Consider the following 26,068-nt stretch of genomic DNA (forward strand, 5'->3'; position numbering starts at 1 on the left):
TTCCGGACTAGAGTCATCGTAAGGCCTGTAGCCCTACTGTGTGACATTCCAGCATATCGTCACTCTGTTCGTGCCTACGCTTCGCAGTGCTTGGCCGTGTTTTCAGACTCCATCTGAGGGCAAATCTGCTTTCTGAAGGGTTCTGCTGACTTCAGGTGATGCGTGCGTGCGGGAGGTGGCTGTGGCCGCCTCGACCTGCCTGAGTGGGGAAGGGAAATGGTACTGGAGGCACCAAGGGGTGCTGATGCCAAAGAGGGGACTGGCAAGGGCTCTCCAGCCCGGCCTTTCCTTCTCCGTGGTATGACCATCCTTTTGAGCAAAAAATAAGGGTACAAATTCTGACAAGTGCATTGAGAATATTAAAAACCAAAATGCTCCTGGAGGTCCTGGGGTACGGGTCTGCCAACGCCAGGGTAGAATAGGTAATGATTACCTGGTGGGATCTGAAGGACCATCAAAGGAAGATTTATATTAAATAATTGTCATATCAAAGATAACACTTGTCAATTCAGCTGTTGGTAGCTGACTACATGTACAAACTTCGGACACCTTTTACAGAGGTTTGAAGAAAGTTAAGTTGAATAAATGCCTCCCTTTAAAACAATGGGGATTTTCTTTAAAAAAGCCAAATGGCTCAATCATTTGACCCCATTAAATCTAAATTCCCTTGCATGCTGTTTGGACGAGGAACAAAATGACAGATGTGGCAAATCGCAGCAAGGGAGGGTCTTTGCACACGGTCTGTGGACAGTGCATATCCTGACTCCTGAATCGTAAGGAAAATACATTTGCAGTACCCTACTGTATTAGTGGAAAAAATCTGCGTATCAGTGGACCCACACAGTTCAAATCTGTGTCGTGCCAGGGTCAGCTGTATTTCCATAAACACTATTCACCAGGCACTTGTGCCTGGTTATATTCTCACAATCTTAATTTTAAGCACTATATGGTAAGCCATCTGGAAGAACAGGATTTGAACAAGGAAAAATAAGTATGTCACCTGACCTACGTTTAAACACATAAAGTCAGATACAGACTCTTGGGTGGACATATCTGCAAAAAATATTTTTAGTTCAGATGTACAAAACATGTCTTGAGAACACTCAAATAATCCAGAAGTGAAAGCTCTGTTAGTGAATCACCCACAGTCCTTACTTCTGATCTTGGCAACTTTTGCTTTTAGCTTTAGGCTTCTACTCTACTTTTTTAAGCCCCTCCATTCATGAATGTGTAAGGGAAGAAAAGGGATATCAAATTTGCGCGGTTTAACATAGCTACTTGTCTTCTACCCACAACTTTATTTTGGGAGGAGGAGAAGGGCCCTCTGGCAGTGAAGAGGGTAACACTTAACACAAAGACGAGTTTACTGGGAATTAACTGGATTCCATCTCCCTACATTCTTCCTGGCTCCTTTGTCCGTGGGAGAGGGATGGCTCTGTTTGGACAACCAGAGAATTCTTTCAGGAGCAAGTCACTGTCCCTGGGACGGAAGAGGGCTGGGAACAGCAGTGATATGGAAGCTGTGGCCAACTACTTTAGAAGCTGCCTCTGTTCGGGTAACCATCTCGTGAGTACCTTCTTTGAGAATTATCCAGTAGGACGAGGCAGCACGATCACGTTCCGGCACAGTGGTCTGGAAGAGGACACTCTATGTATTTCAGTTTCCTCTTGGTATTTGAGAAAAGAAACAAATACCAGCTCCAAGCCAATGTTGGGATTAAGTAGCTAGTAACATTTACCAAATCAGAAGGAATGTCGTTTTGTTTGTTCGTGATTTCTGTAAATGAGCAGTTAAACGTTTTCCTGGTTCACACCATCTGGTAGGGGCTGTTTGAAACGAGACACCTTCTCAATTCCCAGTCAACTATCGGTACTTGTCGTGCCCCAATTGCAAAAAATTTAGAAAACGAAACAATTTAAGCCTGTCGTCCTTGCCAGAAGCAACATCTGTGTGACGTAGAGCCCACACAAGAACTAGTCCTGATTTCTTGGCCTTTCACAGAGCCCCTCGCTAGTCCCTCACGGCACCGATGGGAAGACACCAGCGGAAACTAGGATGGAGAGACAGGACCACACGGACGGGAGGACAGCACACAGCGGTCATGAGCACGTGCTGAGGAGGACAGCCGTTCCCACTGGCCTGTGACTTTGCAGACCAAGGACAGGACAGGCAGGCGATCAAATCAAAGTCCTTGTTTTAGGGGAACTAGGTCCTGGGGCAAGAGAAGCAGCATGAAGGGATGTGTGCAAACACACTTGTCTGCAACCGAGGGGAAGGAAGTGGGTTGGAGCGTCTGCAGAACAAGGTCAGAAACAGGAGTCAAGGCAATGAGGGCTTCTCCTGGGCCACTGGAAACTGGGGAGCTGGAGGCACTTTTACTGGAATAAAACATTCCGTTGTCACATGGTTACCACTTCGTGTACTGTTCGCTAATCGGGCCTATCCTATCTGGAAGGAATAATCTGTTTCTTTTTTGGCCTGCGGTCCGATAAAACTCAGTCCCAGTTTCCGTTTTTCCCAGAGCATCTGAATAAAAGTGTGTAATAAAACTTGAAAATTTGTAAGTTCTAGGTTCCTTTTTACCAAATAAACTACAAGGCATTCTTTTTGAGATTTTAAAGCATAGAATTATTGGGATTTTTTTTGCTTTAAAAAATTGTATCATCTGATTACCCCTTAAAAACTGTTCACTTCTTGGATCGTGGCTGAAACCAACTTGCCAAGGACCCCTTTCTTAAAGCTGAAAGTGGGCAGGCACTGGGTCGCCCGGGCTGTATGGTAGGGAACTAGGCCCCCAAATCAGAATCTCTTCGGGCTCTTGTGGGCTGGGCTACTCTCGACTCGGGACTGAACTGAAGGAAAGGCAAATGAGGTGTCCCGTCTGTGCGTGGACGATCTCTTTCCCCCAGTGCTGGAGCCAGTGGCACAAGGCTAAAACAGGACTTATTCTGTCTGGGGACTATCTCTACCCTCCCCCCACGCCCCAAGATCCAAAATGGCAGAAACGGGCACGCTGTGAGGACAGAACCTGGAGTTCTCCAGTGGGTCGCTAGGTTGCAGGCTGAAGGGATTCTGTGAGCCAGCTGCCTGACTGCCTCAGCTTGCCACGGTGACACGCGCCTCTTCGGAGACCAAGGCGCTGCGGACGGAGTCCTCTCTGTGGGTGCTTACAGACTCCCCACCGCTGCCAGCAGGGCTCCTCGCTCTGCTCTATTTCGTTCTTTCCAAGGCCTCGTTTTTCCTTCTCTCTCTATGTCATGAATCTTTAGAGCAAGAGGACACCTAGATCATCTAATCCAGAACTTTCAGTTTTCAAGTGGGACTCTGAAGCCTGGGGTTTGCGGGCTGGCATTGGCTTAGAACTTTTGCAGGTTTGCAACTGGACCCATGCGTCCTGACTTCTAGTCCATTTTTCTATTAAAACACACTGCCTCTCGGAAGAAAAGAGCCCAACCAAACCCAAAGCACCCCCGTGAAACCTGCCACTATCTGTCAACCGCAGAAACCTGTGGACGGCTACACATTCTGCGTATTGGAAGAGATGGGGGGCGGTGAGGGTTGGGCGGTTTTGGAGGCGAAGCGAGCGTAGGCAGCAGCCGCCTAGCACGGCATGTGCTCCTCCACCCCGAGTGCGTGTTCTCCCTGTTCGTCTCCTCGCAGGTCATTACTGGCTGACCATTTTCTGGGGAGAATTTGGGGGAAGGCTGTCCACCAGAGCAGCAAATACTCACTGTTGATGGTACCTGCTAGTGCATTAATGTTGTTCAGTCCAACAGTGGCTCCCGCCAGTCCTTGCAGAGTCCCCAGAGAGGTCAGAGAGTTCATGGCTGCACCGGCAGTGGAGTTGGGGGTCGAAGCAGCCACTGAAACACAAAACGAGACAAAACGGGGAGAAAGCACAAGATGAGTGAAGGCCAGCTGGCCCGGCAAGTAATCGTCCCCAGCACAGCGGATGGAGCCGGGGGTCAGTCACCAGAGGCCGGAGCCGCGCTCCCGCTGTGGCCACGAGAGACGTGTGGCACTGCGCCTGTGGCCCTTCGGCCAGTGCGGTGTGCTCATGGGAAAAAGCCATCACAGCGCTGTTTCGCCGGTCAGCGTCTGTGCTCAGTGCCCGCTAGTCGGGGTGAGTCTGCGAGCAGGGGGCTGTCGGGTAGGCTGCCCCCGCCCCCGTTAGCTGCGGGAGGAGCCTCAGTCCTCCAGGCCGTGGACGCATCCGGTCACCAGGGCCCGGCGCACCGGGGCGGGAGTAAGGGGCTCTCATTGTTTCTGCTTCAGACTCAGCACTTTTTCTCAACGAACTTTTGAAAAAAGAAATCCTACATCTTCCTGAATTTGACAGAAGACTTCAGGGCCCAGGTGGTGATGGTAACAGTGAGAAGGGGCAGGAGATAAAACCATTTTGCTCCAAACTCTCTCTTAACTAACCCCCCCACTCCCCCGCCTTTAGGTAGGTTTATTGGGATGTCATTCACACGCCATAAAATTTATCCCTTTAAAGCATACAAGCATAAAATTTTATCTGCAGTTAATACAGCCAGCACCACCATCTAACAGAATATTCTTACCCCAAAGAAACCCATCCCCATTGGCACGCATTCCTTACCCCTCCTCCCCCGGACACTGGCACCCACTCCTCTACTTCCGGTCTCTATGGGTTTGCTTCGCCTGGATAGTTCATAGAACTGGAATCATAAATATTGTGATCTGTTGTGACTGCTTCCTTCACTTAGCAAAATGTTCCAAGTCCGTCCATGCGGCACAAGTCAGTACTTCCTCCCTTCCTAACCGCCCAGTAAAACACTCTGCTGTGCGGAAACACTGTGTTCTGTTTAGCCGTCCATCAGCTGGGGCATTCTGACTGTGTCGACTTTTGGGCTAGTGTGAATAATGGTGCTCTGAACATCTGTATACAAGCTTTCCTGCAGCTTATGTTTTTGTTTCTCTGGAGTGTGTGTGTGTGTATACACACACACACACACACACACCCAGGAGTGGGATTGCGGGGTGCTATGATAAATTTATGCTTAACATTTTGAGGAACTGCCAGACTGTTCCCCGAGCAGCTGCACTCCCTTTTCCCTCTTATAAAGGCTTCTCTGTAAATAATATTTCAAGTTTCTTAACATTTGTATACAATTGTATAGCTTTATGCTCTGTTGACTTTTTCCACGAACATCACTTCCCTTTGTCCTGGTGACAGAAGTAAAAGCTAAACTGAACTCTAACCAGTGCTACAAGAAGCACCTGGTCCATTTCTGGCTGTGAAGTCTAGGATGGCCAGGAACTTTGTCCATCCTTCTGGAATGTTCCTGCTCAGCTGGAGCTCATCCTGGTTCTGCCTTCAGACATCACATACAGAGTACTGCTTGAAATGCACCTAGCTTGGGGTCCCTTCCAGATGAGGCCAGATCACATACCTAAAAAATGAATTCCCCACCTTGTCACATTTCTGTTCACACACGGTGTTAGCTTCTGACACCTCATAATGTGTATGTGCTTTCTTTCTCTTTTTAGAAGAAAATTATATATAATCATCACTGTTTTTTGTCCTTTTGTATTAGGAAACTTTTCAAATACAAACACAAGAGACAATAACATGACAAACTCCCATAAACTCAGATCCATATTCTAGAATATTTGAGAAGCAACTTACTCTATTTTAAGGCATAACTTCACACCTTATGTCATCTCACCTCTATATACTTCAGTATGCAACTCTAAAAAATGTGGTTCCTTGGCTCTAAAAATGGTTCCTTGGCTTCATTATGTGACAATAATCTTGTTTCGGATTTTTTCACCTGTGTGTATGAGTAAGATGGGCATTTATTTTCTCTTCTTGTGCTGTCTTTAGTTTTGCTAATAAATTTTTGCTAACTTCATAAAATGACTCAGAGTGCCTTTATATTTGCATTTTCTGGAATAAATTGTGTAAGTTTGAAATTATTTTGTAACTTAAATGTTTGGGAGAATATGCCAGTAAAAATGATGTGGAATTGATAATTCTTCATGGGATGATTTTAAAATATAGATTACGTTTAATAAATAGGATTGTTCAACTTTTTTCTTCTCTGAACAGTTTTATTAAGTCATAGCTTTCTAGGAACTTGTATATTTAAGTCATCAGATTTATAGTGGCATAAAATTATTCATAATATGCTCTTAATAGATTTTTAAAATCAGGAACATTTACACTGAAGTCCTATTTTTTTTGTGTGCCTGAGCTGTTACTGAGAGAAGCATGTAAAAATCTTCTACTGCTACCGTATGTCGATTTCTCCAGGTAAATACGGAAATTTTCTGGACTACACCTTGAAGCTGTGTTGCTACTTGCATAGATGTTTGTAAATTATTCTACCTTCTGGTGCAATAAACTTTTTGTAGTGATCTTCTTATTTCCTCTTTTACCTTGAAGTCTGTTTTGTATGATGCTAAAAAAAAAAAAAAGCACCAGATTTTTTTGGTTTTTTGGTGTCTCTTTTGCTATTGCTTTGCTTTTTTGTTTATATTTCACCTGTATCTCTTATAATCAATATGTACAGGTTTTAAAAACTACAGCCTAATAATTTAACAGTCTTTTAGTAGAAACTTCTAAAATTTGTGCTATATGTCCTGCCTGTATTTTTTCCTCTTCATGCCTTCCTTTAGGACTATTATTACTCTTTCCACATTCCATTTTCCCCTCTACTACTTTGAAGGTAATGTATACGATTTCTATTCTTTTATATACTATAACAATTTTAACAGTCAAATGTAACTTATGAAAATCATAAGTTCCTTTATTCCTTTACCAGAACATTTGCCAGAATGTCTCCCATTTGTATATCTTTTTAGGACAATGTCTAGAGATCATAAGTTGTTGACTTTTATAATTTTCACTAGTTATGGTGGTTTCACTGGGGAAACGGTTCACAGATATGTTCATATTACTGTTCTAGAAGTACTTCCCTGGTGTCACCTAAAATTGTGTGACAGTTCTCCAGGCTTTTATTACCGGTTTAGAATCAGAACGTGCATTAGGGTTAGTTTTTACCACTTAGTCCCTGGCACAACAGTCTGGTGAGGGCTATCACATGTAGACTGACGCGATTTAAATGTATTTGTCCACGGGAAACAGCCCAGCTGGGGGACTTCTGTTTGCGGTAGTTAGGTGGTCTAGGTTACCAGAGAGACTCTCAGTGGGAAAAACAAAACTAACATCAAAAAAACCTAAAATGGTTAAGAAGGTATTTTAAAAAAAGCTGTTAATCACATCAGTAACTGGAAACTTAGCAGGGAACACTTAGAAATCAAGGACTTAAGTGAAAAGGGGGACCCAGAGAAGGAATATAGTACATTGAAGGCAGCTTTCTCTTTAAGGGCATTTGGTGAACCACCTAAATTTTGGCTTTAGTCAAAGCATCCCAGTACCTAAGAAATACCAGAAAGTCCAGAGCTCATCTGAGGTATAGCATCTGACAGGACACCCCCCCCCCCAGAAGTCTGGAACCCCAAAAGGCTAAACAATCTGTCTAAGGATGAACAAGGAATACCCCCCCTTTGCACACTGTAGGGAAAACTGCTTGTTTCAAAACTCAGTGCTGAGTAGGATGAGGGCAACTTCTCTGATAATGTTGAACAATAATTAAGTCCTCATGTGACTTTATTTCATCTGAGTGGTCAAAACTCACATGTCTGGAACTTAGAGTGATCCCAGGCTTGTACTTCTACCATCTTCAGAATCAAATATAAGTCATCCTCAAAAGGACCTATTTTTACCCCAAAGAATTCCCAGAAATGAAAGTCTAAGATAGTTAACAGGAAAAAAAAAATCAGAAAATATACAAGTAAACCAAGTACCAAGAATAAGCAGCAGCAGAGACAGATTAGATACCATATTTAGATCTACCAAGATTTCAGATACTGGACTTGTTAGCACACAATAGAAAGGAAGTGCATTTAAGATGTCTGCAGAAATTTAAAAGGCTTTGAAAAGTGAAAAAAGCACGTGATTATAAAAAATGACCAAGCACACTAATAACTAAATGAAAATCCTAGAGGGGCACCTTGGTGGCTTAGTTGGTTAAAGTCTCCGACTCTTGGCTTCAGTTCAGGTCATGATCTCAGGGTCATGAAATTAAGCCCTCCGTCAGGCTTAGTGCTTATTGCAGAGTCTGCTTGAGATTCTCTCCCTCTCCCTCTCCACCTGCCCTTCCCCCTTCTCCTGTTCTCTAAACTAAAATTAAAAAAAAAATCCTAGAAATGAAAAATATAATAATCAAAATACAAAATTCATTGGATACACAGTTTAACAGTGTATTAGATACAGTAGAAGAGAGAATTTAGGGAGCTGGAACAGAGTTGAGGAGTTACACATAACAGAAATTGGGAAACATGAGACGTTCAAACGCTGCAGAAGAGATCTAACATGGCTAGGTGAAGTTCAGGAGGAAAAGAGAGAATGGGGAGAAAGGCAATACGGGAAGAGTTAATGACTGAGAATTTTCCAGAACTGATAAGATGCCCTGCCCCCCTCTAAAATCCATATAGTCAGTGATTCCAATGAATTCCAATCAGGAAAAATAAAAATACATAATTAGATGCACCACAGCAAAAAACCAAACCTAACAACACAAATGCAGAACACCAAAGACAAGGACAAGATCTTAAAAACCACCAGGGAGGAAAAAATGCCTTTGGTGTCACTGAAGTGACGATTAGACACCTCAGTACCTGGCATCTCAACAGTAGTAATGTAAGATTAGTAAGAGGTGCTGAGAGAAACTGTCAACTTAGAATATCCAACAAAAATATACTTCACAAAGTAGGACAAAAAAAAGGAGTGACTGTCACATAAGAGCTCAGACTTTTTACCAGCAGACCCTCAGTAAATGCAGTTCCGTTGCATATACTTCAAACTAAGGGAGAAACATTCCTAGATGAACAAAAACCTCAAGAATTTCCTGCCAGCAGTCACTGTGTTACAAGAAATACTAAAGCAAGTTCTTCAGGCTGAAAGCAATACCCCAAACAATAATATAAACACACACACACACACACACACACACACACACACACATCACCACCACCACCACCACAGGTAATTATGAGGTACTTAGAGAAGACAGTATAACTGCATTTCTTTTTTTTTTTTTTTCCTCTTCATTGACTGAAAAATCAACTGCCTAAAGCAGAGTGTATATAATTGTACTGTTGGGCCTCTAACTCTAGAAATATATTTGACAATAAAAGCGCAAAGGAAGTGGGTGGGGGAGACAAAGTTGCATTGTAGCAAGGAAATGATACCAGACAGTAACCACAAAAAGAGTGAAGAGAACCAGAAATGGTAAATAAGGAGGTAACAGACAAACTCGGTAGATACATACTTGCTCTCCTTTCTTCATTTAGAATATGTAAAGTAATAATTATAACTATATATTAGATTTGTAACACACATAGACATAATATGTATATAAACAGCACAAAAGGGGAGGAGGGGACGGAGTTCCAGATAGAAGGAACGTTTCTCTATCTCACTGGCATTCAGTTGGTATATATCTGAAGTGGATTCTGATAAGACAGGGCACATGTGGGAAACCGCAGAGCAATCACGAAGAAAATAAATTTTAAAAATATAGAGGAAAATCACTGAAGAAATTCAAATGTTATACTATAAAATATTCACTCGATCCAAAATAAAGCCATAAAGCAGAAACAAAAACAAAACAACTTGAGACACACGGAAAACAAGCAGTAAAATATCACACACAAATGCAACCTGATAAGAACATTAAATGTGAATGAACTAAACAATTCAATCAAAAGGCAGGGATTGTTAGATTGGATTAAAAAGAAAACCACCTAGATCTGCCTATACTGTCTACAGTAGACACACTTTAGGTTCAAAGACACAAACAGGTTGAAAGTAAAAGGTTGCTAAAATATACACTGTGCAAACAGCGACTACAGGAGCTGGACTGGCTATACTAACATGAGACAGAAGAGTTTTGCAACAGTTTGAGAGAGAACGAAGACTGGGCCAACTGCTTGCTCGGCAAAGGAACCTAATACACTTCCATGAAAATCTGTGTCTTTGTCCTGATGAAACAGAGCTAATAAGAGAACTCCGGAGCCAGCGTGTACTGACTGTCAGAAAACCCCTGCTCAGCTCTCTGATTTTCTTTACGCCCTCAGGTTGCTCATTCAGATCTAAGAGAAGGGAAAGGAATAGGAGCAGGATGAGGAGAGGAGATATTCCTCAAACAGCACAGGAAATGGGTATGAAGCAGACTGGGATAAGGTTTGCGGGGGGAGGAGTAAACGGAGTAACTGGATCAGAATGTTCTCGCACTCATCTGAGAAGCACAAGCTACTATTATCAGAAAGGCCCCCAGACTCAGTTGCTGTTCACATCGATGATGACAAATGGGTGCCAAAGCACCTTAGTGACCTGGAGAAAGATGCCTATCAGCAAGGGACACCGGCACATTCCTAGGCAGACTTGGGACATCTGTCGTCACGCTGCTAGGGAACAGTCACCATAACTGGGGGACACAAAACATAGGACAAGGCCTTAATACCTCAATCTCTGCAACTTACAATCTCCAGACCTCGTCTATAGCACAGACCTCATTAGTTTCTAGTCCTTTCTGCGGCCCCTTGGGGGTCACCCTGCATCTCCTCTGTGGTGGCAGGACAGGGTCATAGAGGTCTGTCAGCATGGGGCATCCCCGAGAAGAACAAGAAGACGTTTCCAACTCGGCCCACAGATACTGAAAAGTGAGACGACTGCTCTAAGTAACACATCCGTACAGTCTCCTTACCCCTTTTACAGACACAAAACCGGAGGCAATGGGGCTGTAGCTGAGACTGAGTGCGTGGGACTCAAACGGTTTCCTCTCCTCCCCAAGCTTCTGTTTCATCATTTTTAAATGGAAACAAAAAACAACCCCCAGAACACCGACTTAAAAGGTTGTGAAGACTGAGTAAGGTGATCTACGTAATGAACTGGGCGCAGCTTCTGGCACTGCCGGGATTTTTGGACCGTCGTCGATCACTGGGTACAGACCACCTGAGGGCACACGCCTGTGTACCATACGTCTCCTAACACGAGAGAGGAGGTGAGCTCGTCTCCACGGCTTCGGTTACTGCCGGCCGGACAGGGTGAGCCTCGCAGAGAAGAGCGAGTGCACAGGCCCCACGCCCCCTCCGTGCTGGCGCGCCCGCCGACACCCGGGGCAGCAGCCAGCACATTTGTCACTGCTTCTAGCTGGCGCTTCCCACAGTGGCGGGGGGGGGGGCAGGAGCCGGCCCCAGGAGGGGCTCACCTCACCTCTCGAGGGTGACCTGTCACTCCTTCCCCTGTCCGAGACGGGCTCGAGGAAGCCGTGGGGGAAAGCCGTCCTCCGCTTCGCGTGCGTAATTCTCAATGACGACGGGCAGCAAGCTGCGGCGAGGGCTCTGGAGAGACACGCGCACACGCACACACGCGCGCGCCCGGTGGAGGTATGGGCGAGGCGGGCACGAGCGAGGAGGGGAGCTGGGAAAGCCAGCAGGTCCGCTCTGTCACTGATGATACCATTGTCACCGTCACGGCGCACACATCAGAGGCTCTTCAGGTCTTGGTTTGCTTTTTAAACCGCAGGACGACGGCACAGTGCAGTGGACCTGCTATTACGGGGTTTGGGGCCGGTCCGGGCAGACGGCTGGGGGCGCATGAGGGGCGGGAGGAGGGGTCAGACGGGACAGTAAGGCAGGTAAGTAACTTGCCTTCCAATGAGAACATTCCATGCGCTGCACAGCTTCGGGCAGGACTCTGAGAACTCACCCCGAGTCTCAGGTGGAAAAGCTACCTCAACGGCACCTCGAGCCACCTTTAAGAATCGTTTGAACTCTAGCAGATTATCCACTTAAAGCAAAAAACCTCACGTTTGACACACAGCCAATCTCAATCTTGTGCTTTAAAACCAAATGTTCAGCAGACACACACGAGAGACAGAGACCCCAGACATGGACGACAGACACACAGATCTTCCTATTTCTGGGTCGGCCGGCGGGCAAGACGCTGCCTCGGCTAACTGCATTCTGCCACCTCACATTCCCTCTGGTCTCCGCTGAGCACGGCCGCCCCCCCTTTCTCCAGCTGTTCACGACGTGCCAAAGGGACAGCTGGGGGAGGGGTGGTGCATCCACGGGGGGCTTCGCCGGCCAGAGCGCCTCCTTTAGGAGAAGGCTGCTCCGTGCTCGGCCAAGCCAGGAGGAGCCCAGGCCAGGGAAGCACAGCCCGCCTCCCCTTGCTCGGGCACTGCAGATGTCACTTGTCACAGGTCACATCTTAAGCCTGTTTCACTACTGCTTAGAAGCCACGGACGAACCCAAAGAGGTGATGACTGGCCAGCCAGCCGGAAATACAACAGCCACGCAACAAACCAAAGTCCTGCAGTTACTACCTCGCGCGGCAGCACCGTTCTGTGCCTTCTTATAAAAAATGTTGGGAGGGCGAGACGGTTAGAGGCTGGGGTCGGGGGGACAAGGTGGGAAGGGGACACTGGTGGTGAGCACATACCCATTTCCACCTGGTCACGGGACTGCTTTGCTCTTCTGACCAGGTTAATTCCTTGTTGGGAAGACGCCACGCTCAGGAATTCCCAGACACTCGTCCCAATCTAAGTGGGAAGATGGGTTCTTTCTCGCTAGATCTTGGATCAACAGTACTCTGAGAAGAGTGTCTCTGTCAAAGCTTCAGGTCGAAGGACTGCCTAGATTATTAGGTCCCTTGCCACGCCAGGGTGAGAGAAGGAAGGAGGGAAAGAGAGACAACAGTCCTAGACGAGCCGGAGGAACAGTCTAGCACCCCCGAGAAAGCAGAGCGCTGGCTCACCCACCCAGCCCAGAGACTTCTCTCCCTTCATCCCGCCAACAGGAACAGAGCTGACGTCCACACACATTCCTTCACTTCAGGCTGGATCCTCCGAGGCAACCCACGATCTAGACTGGGAGTCTCTCCTCCACCCTGAAGCTGCGGAGCAGAGGGTCGGGGACTGAGTGGGTGCGCCCGGCGCACACAGCCAGAGGTGGGGGGGGGCGGCCCTGCAGCCGCCGGGGCAAGTCCTCTCGGGAGGCCGGCAGGGTACCTGACAGCTCTGGGAGAAGGGCTATCTGGGAAACTTCCTCAAAGCAACACAGAACGAAGCAAGCTGAATCTTACCTAATTTACAAAAAAAGGTCTCATTTGGTTTCTTTTCATGTTTATTTGTTCCGGAGATAAATGCTAATTCTTATTTTTCCGAGTTTTCTAGAGAGAAAGACCTTTTGTGTCTCTTCCCAGGAAGAAATCCCCCTCTCTCTGCTGTACTGATAAACCAGACTCCCACCCTTCCTGCCCCCACCAGACTTCATCTCCCCAATGGGAGGCAGGATGCCTAATGCAGCTGGAGAGACTGGAAAGGACCTGACATCCACGGGGCCCCTGAATTAAAACACCAGACCCCAGCAGGTGCTTGATGAAGGCCTTCATGTTCTCTCTTCTCTTTCTCTTCTAATCTCTACATTACTGGGAGGCCAATTAAGTTTTATTTGGGTCCCAGGGCTACGTCTGGAGAGAGAGATGAGAATTACTACTCGGTGCTCTATGGTTCCCCCCAAAGACGTCTGTGTCCTCGTTCCTGGCACCTGTGACTATGTTAGGTGACATGACCAAGAGGGATGACACGCTGCTGTTCAGAGCTTGAGATGGGGATGCTGTCCCAGATTACCTGCCTGGGTTCCTGTGGGTGGAAGAGGGATTGGAAAGTGCCAGAGAGATGGCAGCGCCAGAAGGACTTGCTCTGGGGATGGAAGGAGGGGCTGTTGGTCCAGGAAAAATCTGTAGAAACTGGAAAAGCAGGGAAACGGATTCTCCCCTAGAGCTTCCAGAAAGGATAGTACCCCCGATCCCCTGGTCTCAGCCTGGTGAGCCCGCTGAACTTCTGACCTACAGAGTCGTAAGATGAGGCATTTGCGCTGTTTCAAGCCACTAAGTTTGTGGAAGTTTGCCACCACGGCAACAGAAAACGAGTACATTCTCCAGTTTCGCAGGAATGAGGCGAATCACGGCGACAGCTCGCACTGATGGAGGGCTTAGCGTGTACAGCCTTTGTTCTAAGCACTTGCGTGCAGCAGCTCCTTGAACCGTTCGCAGTTCTCCTGCGAGGCAAGGTCACTGGCGGAAGGTCACACACAGCCGGAGGCTGGAGAGGCAGGATTTCACCCAGCTCTCTGGCTCCAGAAAGTTAACCTTACGCGGATATAAACTTAAATTCTGTTTTGCATCTTGTATCTCTCTGCGGCTGCTGTTGAGACTGACCGACAGGAGCAATGAGCTCGCAGGCATTCAGACTCCCCCCTAATTTTGGGGCTCCGGCCCTTCCACCATCTCTAAGACCTTGGGCGAGCCCTTGATTCAGCTGCGGTTCAGGATGACCCCCAACTCCGGGATAACGTGACCCAGCCTGAGAAGTGACACATGACACTCAGAAGGTCAAACGAGGTGGCGCTGAAGTCTGACACGCAGTACGCGACCGACAGACGCCGCGGACGGCCTCTCTCCGAAGGGTGAGACTCTGGTCGTCCTGTCCTCGGATTCGTGCAGAGCCACCCTTTCCCCGTCGAGAGGCAAGTAAGCGCGGGTGGCCGCCGAGCCCGCGGCCTGGGTCGTTGGCCTCGTCGCCCGGAGTCTCGGGCTGTGTGCACCGTCCTGCGAGCGAGGAAGCCGGTGAGCGGGCCGCCGGTCAAGCTGCTGGGAGACACAGCTGACGCGCAGGTAAAACTGAGCCCGGAGAGAAGACGACAGGGAGAGCCGGGCATGGGTGCTGACGTCGGAAAGGTGTTCTCTGTAGCTCAGGAGACCAGAACGAGGCTCACGGGGGGGGGGGGGGGGGGGGAAGTCTCACGGAGGCGGAAAGGAGGACAGTCTGCGGATGGCAGGCGGCTGCAGACGCATGTCCCCGCGTTTGTGGAACTAGGAAAGCAGAGGCCGCCAGGTGGTCCCGCTTCCGGGCGTCTGTGCAGACCCTGGGCCTGCGCGTGATGGCTCTGGAGCTCCACTAACCCTATCTGGAAAAGTTCTTACTGTTTCTGCGAGCACCAAGCACACGCCGGCTGCATCTCCTGGCAGGGAACAAACCCGGACTCGAAGCAGCCAGAACGCCATGGTGAAGGCAGCACCTGGGGAAGGTTCCCGTCTTCACCGCCCAGAGCGTAACAGAAGGACGTGAAAACCCACGGCATATTTAGCGCCCGCAGACTGACGGGGTCTACACCGACACAAGCGCGCTCAAGCCCCAGACGCCACGTAGCTTCTGCCTTCTCCCCTCCGAGGAGAAGCAGCTGCCCCAAGCTGCTCCGCGCCTTTTCCTGTCTGTGGGAGGCAGGGACCACCTGCCCTTAGAGGGCGGGGTGACCACGCACACATTTTAACGGAGAAAAGTCACTTTCTAAAAGTTACAGTCTAGGACCTCCTGCAGCACAGTCACCCGGAGGTTACCCCAGACGCCCTGAACCAACATCCCTGGGTGCAGGGCGCAGGACCTGATTTGACAGGCCCCCTGGGGCGGCTCCTGTTCAGCGAAGCATGACAGCCACCGGCCTCCGCGGTGTCAAGTGCGGTGGCATCTGCTTCCATCAGGCTGGGTGGGAAAAGTCTGGGGCCCGAGAAAGCGAAAGCTTACAGGGGAGGCACGGTTTGGCTTGTGATAAGAAGGGAACACATGCTGGGAGGCCGGAAATCAGGAGTAAAAAGATTCCCTAAGACTGCTGAGCTATGGTTCTATCTTCCATAAGCAAAAAAATCGCCCCAGCAGATAAGCTTCGTGATGAGAAGTCGTGCCTGTCTTATTTCCCAGAGCCCGCAAGAGTAACGGACACGTAGCAGGCGCCAGGGATCTGCTGAGTGAGTACGTGGAAATAACCCTGAATGCTGGGGCAGGAACGCTGAAGGCCGTGTCTAGTCTCTCTTAGGACGAGGCCAGTCTCAGACCTGGATGAGCGGGGCCAAGGGGATCCCCTTCCGCCTTACACTTCGACCCCAAGGGCCCCCAAGACCACAGCTGAACCGTTGGCTGCGGGAAAGCCTCTCCTCTAACAGTTCCCTGTTGCTCACAGGCCACGAAGAGTGCAGCTACCTTGAAAAACAGAATGGACAAAGCCAGTTGCTGGAGACAGCCTTCCGTCCTCTGACATAACTCTTACGTAGAAGGAACCAGACGCCCGCTCGCATTTTCCAGCACTCCCGTGGGCCTCCTCGGTGGGGGGGGGGGGGGGTGCACACAGGGTCCAGTGGCAAGACCAGCCTGGAGAACCTGCCCCTGCCCTTGAGCCGGATCAGAGACACGCAGGTGAACACTGGCTCCTTCTGCGAAGAAGGGGGGCTGGAGATCGAGAGTCCCAGTCTGGGGTGAGGTGGCAGTTGCGCGCTGGGAACGGGGTCATTCCTCGGTCCTTTTACGGATTCCAGGCCCAGAGAGAAAAGTAGAAAGAGGGCCACGAGGGGCTCAGGAGTCTTTCCCACTTACCACCTCCCCATTTACCACGTACCTCCTCCCCGAACGTGGCCCCTTCCTCCTTGTCCGGTATCCGTGTCTAGCTCCCACTGCCCCTGGAAATGAGCGTGCTTCCTAGGAACCCAATGCATCAGTTTCCCACGTTAACCAGCCCCCCCTTCCCCCCGGACAGCAAGACATTTTGCTTTGAGCTACAACAGAACAACCCTGACGGCGGACGGCGAGAACGCCTTCAGCGCGTTCATTAAACATTCCCGCCAACAAGGATGGCGAAAGCGCGGCGGCTTTGTGGTTTCGAAAATAAAATAACTGCGAACAGCAAACTGTCTACCCCGACCAAACATACTGAGGACGTCGGAGCCCGCGCTCGCCCCGATGCCCCAAACGAGCTCGGACGCTGTCTGTCGCCAGTGCAGGGGAGACCGTGAGGGGGCCGGATAATTAGGCAATGACACGAGCGCTATCATCATTAGCTAATCACAACCCTGGGGCATTAACAGAACGCCGAGCAGCGTCTCTTCTCCCAGGGGGCCAATGACACCCCAGGAACCATGCCTCTTATTTTAATTTATTCCCTACAAGGTTTCCTGGGGGTGGGGAGACAGGGAGGAGAGGGAACGAGGAGGCTCTTCGTGTCAGAAGGTGGGGTGCAAAGGTGTTCTGATGTCACTACTCAATGGTCTGAAACAGGCATGTCCTTTGTCCCATGAACATCTGTCCCCCATCGCATCACCTCCCCAGGACAGTGGACGATGTGGCTTCGGGCGACACAGGGCCAGACCGGTCCCCCCGGTTCTCTGGAAGATGCGTGAGAGACGCTCTCGGCGTCTAGAGGACTGGCCGAAGCAAGCCCCTTGTCTGGACCCTGACGGACCTCCGAGGCCTTATTCGGGGGCAGGAGACACAGCAGAAGGTGACAAAGTGGTGCAGAAACGGAAGGAGCCCACGGTCGTCTTCACTTTAATTTCTATCTCCAGAAGCTTGTTGGAGCTCTCAGCGGTCGGTGCTCCGAAGAGAGAAATCGGCTTGGTCAGCTGTCGGCAAACCTGGGCACCTCCCCACCTCGCCTCCGTTTCAGCGTCCTCCCCAGTCCCATGGAGACAGACACTTAGGAAGGAAGGTGCCACCTGGGGCCACAAGTGTGAAAAAGTCCATTCCTGTAAACTCAGTAGACACGGGTCTAACAAGAATGGAGCAAAGAGAAACTGGACCTGTTTTCCCTTCCAGCGATACCCTGCTTAACGATTTACCAAAATACAAGCACACACATCCCCTCAGATGGCCCCAGGTGTCTGTTTTTACAGATGGTCGTGAACACGAATTGAAAAAAATGATTTCCTCACAAGGGTGAGAACATGTGAGTGGAAAAATCCAGAACTACAATTCCAGGTCCCCTGGAGTTCGTGCTTTTGCATGTTTTGCGGCGTGGCAGGACGGACTGTCATCACATCTGCCGCTCATGGCCCATGTTCCTTTGGCAAATCATTTAACCCTGTGGCCTCCCGTGGGCTTCTCTGGATCACGAACGAGGCACCTCGACAGACGATCCTCAAGACTCCTTGTAGCTGCAGAACGTGATAATCCGACCAGCTCTGTGCTCTGGAGAGAAGGCGAGGGAAACGAGCCTCTAGGGGGGAAGCAGGTGCGTGTCGGCAGGTTGCTGGAAACCTGTCTGAATCTGGTCTCGGGATGCCCTGGAACGGGGGGCAGTTGGCCCAGGGGGGCAAAACACTCATTTCTAGGAGGCAGACCTTCCTTTGGGTAAGAGGCCAAGGTTGGCAAGAGCCACGTGCTCAGCCAGCGGAGTCCTCGAGTGGGAAGCCGTGGGCCTGCGGGGTAGGCGTGTGCATGAGCGGGGCGGCCGCCCTGGTGAACGGCGACCGCAGAGCACAGCTGGGTAAACTGCCTGAAAGAGTGGCCACCAGCTGGCCACGGGCGTCGGTGCTTGACCACGTGGTGGCCGCTCCTGCCCCGTCATGGGTCTCTCCCGCTCTCAAATCCAGTAGCGCCGTTTTACGTTCCGTAAGGACGCCGTGCTGGTTCTCTAACCGCAAGTCCAATCTGGGGTACTGTGGGAAGCTCACTGCCAACTTGCTCAGCTGAGCCCCAGAGCAGAAAGAAGGGAGGAACGGGTCTACTCCCTGCATTTACGTCCTAATGTCTTCAGAAGGGTGGGAAGACACTCATTTTTCGAAGGCAAAAGGTTCGGAGAAAAATACCCCTGGTCTTCTTCTAGTTTTAACCTAGTTTCCCGCTGTCAATGGGGGAATTGTATATCACCCCCAAAAATGAAATCATCTTTCCCATAAGATACTTTAATGTTGTCTTTTTAAAAAGTGACGGTGTGCATTCTATGTACGTATCAACCTCAATATTTCAGTAAAAGTGAACAATTCCATTTCACAACTGAGAGAACTAAATAAAGATGACACGACTTGCTCCAAGTCAGTCTTTCAACTCCTGGTCAAAACGTCCACATACTCTAGAAAGAAAATGAAACTGTAACTCTTCTAGTACCTTCTCCAGATGACCTGTTTTTTAAACCTCTGTCCTGGGTATGAACGTCTTCGTCTCCTGCACGACAAGTTTAAATTCCTAACCTCCATGTGCTGTCAATACGTCTCCATCCCAAGTTCCTGGCGCCTCCCCAGCCCGGGCCTCCGTGTGCTCACGTCTGGGTGGAGAAGGTGTTCCTGGTGCACAGCGCTGACTCGACTCGGCAGGGTCCTCCTGCCCGCTCGTGACAGACCCCACGCACTGCTCCAGCGCCAGGGGACAGCCATCGAGGAGGGTGTGACTCCATCCCTCCGACCACCTTCCGCCTCAGCCCATCGTGTCCCCTCTCGTTGGCTTCTTCCTGTTCGCTTCCGTTCTGGCTCCTCGTTAGCCTAGAAATAGGTTTCAGTTTCCTTCAGTGTCCTCTCTGTCCTGACCCTGATGCGTTTATAGACTTTTTTTTAATCACTACCTTTCATGAAGATATCACAGATAAATACGTCATTCTTGCCTCCCGTCCCACATTCCTCCTCTCTCACCGCCTCCAGACCTGTGGCATCTACTCCACAGCAGTGACTGGGCCCCGCAAGGGGTGACCGACGGCCTAACCGCGACATTCAAATACCCCTTCTGTGCGCTCACTTTCGTGACCTTCTTGCTTGAAAGTTTGCACAGTCCCCTGATACTGCGCTGCCAGCACGGGGTTCCTCCCGTCCGCCCCCCAGATCCAGTCATCAGCCAGCGCGGCGTCCCCAGTCTCCTCCTCAGCTGCGTGGGACTCTCCCTGAGTGGTATCACCCACCCCACGCTTAGCTCAGTCCACCTCACCCCCATGGCTGATCTTCAACCCACTTTTCTAGCTCTGAGCTCCACGACAAACTCAGTGGCCAGGTATCCAAGCACTTGGTGGGTGTATTTGCACGAAAGGCCTGTTCGCAACGTGTGCGAAATTGAATCATCATCTGCTACGAATTTTCTCTTCTCCTGCCTCCCCTCTCTCTACTCCTGAGAACACCGTGCCACTGGTCCCCCACACTCAAGGCGCTCCTGTCCCCTTCCGCCCCTCCTCTCTGTCCCCACTCACATCCAGTCAGTGCTCAAGTCCCACGGCAGACTTCCATGTGCTCAAAGTCCTTAGACGCTCTTCATGGCCCACCAGAGAAAGTTCTGGCTCCTTAGCCACAGCGTTTGGGGCCTCTCTGGTCATTACTTCCCATACCTCTCACGCTTGGGAACAAGGAGATAAATTTCCATTTGCTAGCTAAGTCCTTTTTCTGTATTTTCTCACGTTTGACACATTTCCTAGATCTTCTATTCCTTTTTGACATCTCAAGGTCTGACCTAGACTTAAGATTTGGGCTCAGATGTCAGCTTTTCTATTAAAAATTTCCCTACCTCAAGACAGAACCTCTCCTGTCACTGATACTTGTACCTTATCTGACTTCCTGCTTTTCAACTAGATCGATCCGGGTGGTGCATTTTGCTTGTTTTTTTGCATGTGGCCACTGCATCTGGTTTATAGCAGTTCATGGGATTAAACCATCTGTGAACTAAACGTTCCAGCTTTCTTGCTTTCAAGTCTTGAAACATGGGCCATAGATCACAAACCTCTGGGAAGCTGTGACTGGCCACTTTTGTTGGCAAAAGTTGGTTGCTTTCCCACCTGATATAAAATACAATTAAGCGATTAATACGTGCTTTTTACCCGCACTAGCAGCAATAACCTGGCTCTGTAAGACAGCACCATGGGTAGTTTAGTGGGGAAGAACCTCGCTGCGTTGTACAGAAAATACACCTCTGAGCTTGTACCAAGCACATCACCAAGGGAGCCGATGTGGGTCTGCCGCACAACGCAGGAGACCGTGCAGAACGTTACTGGCAATGGATGCCCAATACCAGGGACAGCACAGGCGTCAGAGCTGCTCCAAGCAAACATACAAAGAACGAGAGCCAATGCCTGAAAATACAAACAAGTGTCCCCAAAACGAGGCAGGAGCAAAGCACTGAGAGGCACGCATACAGGACCCGTCCGGCCCCGGGACGACGGGACAAGCAGGGCTCAGGTGGAATCGGCTTGAGGAAGTCCGAGCGCGGGCTCCGCAGAGAAGTGGTGATCCGTCAGCGTCTCTACCCCTCAGCCGGGCAGCTTTCGGAAGCCCTGGATCAGCTCAGGACTGTTGGAGACGGCAGTCTGCCCCAGGTCGGGGGCACGTCACCAGCGGCGCGGGCTGCCCGCCGACCGTGCACGGCTGCTCTGAGAGCAACAGCGGAGGGCCCTCTGGCCGCTCGCGGCGCCAGGATGACTTCGGGAATGAGCTGCCGACGTGGCCCCACAGACTTGTCATTTTCTTGGAGCTAAGTGAAACGTCGGGGGATTCCACATCCAAACCCCCAGCACTCGTGGAGGCCAGCGCCACTCCCCCAGCTCGTGTCTTTTGGTTTGTTTTTAAACCCTAGAACCAGGATGACCAACGCCAAATAAAGAACCACTTACTAGACAGACCGCTCCCAGTTACTTTTTCTTCCCCCAAATCGGTTTTGAGTGCCTAAGAACTTTGGAAATCATTCACTTTTCAAAAAATGCTTCTGTTGAGCAGCCAGAGAGCAGACGTGCGTGTACACTTCCTATCTGGACCCCCACCGCCGGCCGCATCTGCTCTAGGGGTGCGCACCTTGTCAGGGCTCCTTGCTGTGTTAAAGGTGCTGAACAACGGGCAACGCTTACGGAAGAGGGAGAAAGCCGAGGACAAAGATTCCTCCCTTTCCCGCTTTGGTCTAATTCACAAAATTTTAACAGAATGTAACCAAAGGCACCAGTTATGGTTTAGTAAAGGGCGTCAGTGTTACAGTTTATATTTCAAGGCTCACCAAACACCTGACCATAGCGGACATGTGGCTTTCTGAAGAACTAATGCTAGAATATAAAGTAGACGAGGGCGGGGATTTTTGTCTGCGTGGTCCACCGTGATGGGTTTCAAACGCCTAGAACAGTCCCAGGTGCACAGGAGACGTTCAGCAAATATGTGCGGAATGGATGAAAAAATATATCCGGAAATCATAGTTACTATGGCGACATTTTATTTATGGAGCTTTTACATCATGTTCAACTCCATTAACGTCAATGAAAATAAAGGGATCCCTGTAATGTCAGGAGCAAGTTAACACATGGAAACCTTCTAGAAAAAAAAAGTCTTGAGAGCTGCAGGAAGTGAGCAAAGGATGGATTGTCAGTTCTCTTTCCAGAGCAATAGGGTGTAAGGCGGTTAGATTCAACCCCACAAATAAATAGCTAATTTTAACAACCTTTCTGACTAAAACACTTAAAAAGTGTGGCTAATGATGGGGAAAACTGACTGGTTTTTGAGGCTCTTCTTCGGTAACAAGCAATGAAGAAAGAGGAGCGTCTGGAGGAAAACGGGGGGGGGTCAGAGACGCAGGTCAAGGCAGGAGCACCCTGGACAGCCGACAGGGCTCCTGCCTTCGCTGACCAGCGCGCGTGCGCGGAGGGCGACGTGGCCTGAGCGAGGCGCACGTGCGTTAGGGCGCCGTGTGAGAAGGATCTCTCCGTAAACCTCAAACAGCCCCCACGGAGGGGCCGCCGTTTCCTCGGGACTGTGTCCATCACGGCCTTCAAGGGGGCAGGCGACCTCTTGAAGACAGGGAGATCAAAATATCACCTCGACCTAAAGGGAGAACTATGTGAAAAGCCGACGGTGGGAACGGAAAAAATCCCAACACTTTAAAGTGCCTTAAATACTATCGAAAGAAATTATCTGTTATCTTGAAGTGTGCACTTGATTGAGTGCACTTACGGAAGCATTTGGAGAATTTTAAAACATCTTAAAAAAAAAAACGAAGGCGGTCAGAGGCATAACGGGCATGAACGCAATATTACGTTTGAGACAGAAAGTGCCAGACGTGTGCCTGTGTGGTAAGGATAATGCTCCCTCCCAACCCCTCAAAATCAACAGGCAGAAACAACAAATCCACGAGCCGGGGAGAAGACCAATATTATCATCTTTCTTTAAGACCTCACCGCACACGTAGACAATTTCTCCTTTATACCAACACAGAGACACATTCCTCAAAAACAGGTTCAAAATTTGGAGAAGAAATGACCCAAGAATTAAATAGGAGAATGAAGTAAACACAGGAAGAATTATCATATCAAAATAAAAGACAAGAAACACGATTAAATTAGGCTTCAAAAGACCCGTTGGAAACCCATAAAAGGCATAATATGCATTTACCTGGTTTTTATTCTTTCATGATTTAATTTCTAATTTTATTCACTACCATCTGATAATTGCATGAAACACTTATTCTAACCCTGGGCAATTTAAACTATTTTAATTTTTATTTCAAGGCCATGAGACAAAGGAACCTATTTATTGCCTAAGGGGATTTTTTTTTTTTTTAACAAAAATTAAAGCTTAATCTTTCATGTTTTAAAGCATGGACTGTTTAAAATCATTTATAATAATGCTGTAGGGAGACTATGCCTGGGTATGCAAAACTGAAATGATAAATTCACAATTATTAAAAAAATTAATAGTTTGGGGGATTGACTTGTCCCTTTCAAGATGGATTGGTCAGAAGTGTAGGGGACATCTTTAAAAACAGGGTAAAGCCAGGGCCTGTGTGGGAGCCATGCGAAGGGGCATCAGGGCATTTCACAGATGGACCGGATCCTTAGTGGTACAAAGATGGCAGGTCCTGTTTTCTATTATTTAAAAATAAATAATGGCATTGGCCTTGGGAACTACTTCATCCCCCTTCTATTTCACAGGAAATTGCTTTGATGAAGAGGAGGGTCATGAATCCTACCAACCACATTTTCTGTGACTTTGAAAAAGTCCCTGATGGAAATTAGACAAATAATTTACTTTCACTTAAATGCCAGATTTTTTTAGTTACGCTTAAGAAAAATAATTGAAATGTAGATTTATAATCGTGCTGCTACACTTCAGGATTCTAATGAAATACTTTCAGCTATTATGCAAAGCATTGCTCAACAGAGAGGAGAAAAACCACTTTCTATGGTACCTCAGCAGAATTTATGGAAAGGCAGAACGCCTTACCTCAAAGGTAAGGACACTTTGCTATGGGGAGAAGGAGGAAAACAGATCTCAGGACGCAATTTCCCTTTCAGTAAGAGCTCAGGAAAAACTTGAAAATGGTCAAATGTGTTTAAAGTTCCTCAAACACATAGGCCATCTTCCTCAGCTGTCTGAGTAACCCCCACTGGAAGAAGGTTCCAGTGTATTTGAGCCACTGACCCCACTGGATGGAGTGTGCGTGGATCCAGGGACGTGGCGGCCCCCCTCCTCGCTGCCCGCCCCCGCCATGGCTTTCTTGCTGGTGAGCCATGGCGCCACTTCCTTCCCACCTTCTCGCTTGCTCCGTCTTCACCTGAATGCCCCTCCCCCAGTTAACCATGTGGCTCCTCTCACCGCCTTCACTCTCCACCAGTCTGTCCGGTATGTCTTCCCAGCACCGTGGGGCACATACGAGGCGTGCTGACTGCTGACTGTCTGAGATCCCTAACCTAGTGCAAGACACTTGAGAGCAGGGAGCATGTCTGCTGTGCTTCCCCGGCCCCCCCGCAGGGCCAGTGCTGGACACCAGACAGCCCCTTGGAGCTGTTATCTGTCAACTCCGTTGTCTACACCAACTCATGTCCTGTTTGCACTTGACTTCTTAAACTGACACGTCTTCTTTTAAAGAATGAAATGTTCAAATATTAGTTCTGATTCCCCGGAGCCAGGCACATTTGAGCCCAAATATCACAATGAGAGAACATATTTTAATAAAGTCAAATGAACTCTCACAAGCAAACAGTAGGCCACATACCATTAGCCAAAATGTCCACTTATGATAATGGTCCGTCTCTGGGATGGCAGAACAATTTTTATGTCACTACAATACCAAATATATCAAAGTTACAGACTTTAAGGGCTGGTGGTCCAAACTGTGGGCTAAAAGTCTCCTTGCCATTTAAGGAAAAGTTTTCTTTTTTTCTCCACCTTACTGTCAATGACGTGGTCAGTTTCTGCTGGTTACTCTTGATAAAAGGAAGAGGAGATGAAGACCAAGGTTGGAAAAATTATAATAATTCACTTTTGCCAAATACAGCTAACATTGTTTTCTTTTTTTTTTAAACAGCTAATCCTCTTTATTTTTATATAAGCAAATAAAAAGCAATCAGATTATAAATGACTTTTTTTCTCTCCAAGTAAAACAGAGTTAAAAATATCAGCTTTTGACTAAAGATACAATAAAATGTGTGTATGATACTTTGTGCTCTTTCAATGTAATCATTCCACAGTCCTCATAGGGAAGATAAACATCCTTATTTAAGGAAATGCTTTTCAATCTGATTTATAAAACAAGGAAATCAGTGAGGTCAAATGTTTAATTCGCTTTTAAGAAAAGTCACAACTATTTTTATAAAGGGGAGTTTACGTCAAAGATGGCTATTTTTTTTTTTTTAAAGATTTTATTTATTTGACAGAGAGAGAGAGCACAAGCAGGGGGAGCAGCAGAGGGAGAGAGAGAAGCAGGCTCCCCGCTGAACAGGGAGCCAGAGGACACGGGGCTCGACCCCAGGACCCTGGGATCATGACCTGAGCTGAAGGCAGACGCTTAACCTACTGAGCCACCCAGGCGCCCTGAAAGATGTCTATTTCTCAAACAGGGTCACTGGAGGATTATTTAAGTAATAAATTTATCTACTGCATTAGAGTTGTGACTTAATTTGCTGGGGGGGGATAAAAAACAGCTGAAAGTTGATTTTTTGGAAATACCATCTACTGCACCAAACGAGGCCTGCATATAGTAACGGTACATTTTGGAAGACGTTTTAGAGAACGAAGTCAACACAGTTCTGCGCTACAGCTGGGAGAGGACAGGGCGTGGAAGACGAGTTCCCTGGCCTCTCGTAAATGTCCCTGAGACGTGTCTCTGCAGACCGGACTCGGGGAAATGTGTGTGACACCCAGTGTTTCATCACCAAGCCAGAGGCTGTGGCTTTCGAGGGGTGCACAGGCTCCCCCGC

The 26,068-nt window shown here is 48.6% G+C and overlaps 1 protein-coding gene across 11 annotated transcripts in view; it reads right to left on the bottom strand.

The window, feature by feature from the left end:
• CELF2 (CUGBP Elav-like family member 2) overlaps positions 1 to 26,068 on the bottom strand; it is a 505,360-nt gene that overhangs the window by 15,933 nt on the left and 463,359 nt on the right. For 6 of the 11 annotated variants that reach the window (XM_087857733.1, XM_087857724.1, XM_087857727.1 and 3 more), the window contains one exon: positions 3,733 to 3,864. In XM_087857733.1, coding sequence (XP_087713859.1) covers positions 3,733 to 3,864 — 132 coding nt within the window. The remainder of the gene's footprint in view (positions 1 to 3,732; positions 3,865 to 26,068) is intronic. The other 5 variants (XM_087857734.1, XM_087857725.1, XM_087857729.1 and 2 more) reach the window with 1 other exon arrangement.

Source organism: Ursus americanus, chromosome 31 (assembly GCF_024610735.1).
Source record: "Ursus americanus isolate L20-20 chromosome 31, mUrsAme1.1.p, whole genome shotgun sequence".
Classification (NCBI taxonomy): Eukaryota; Metazoa; Chordata; class Mammalia; order Carnivora; family Ursidae; genus Ursus; species Ursus americanus.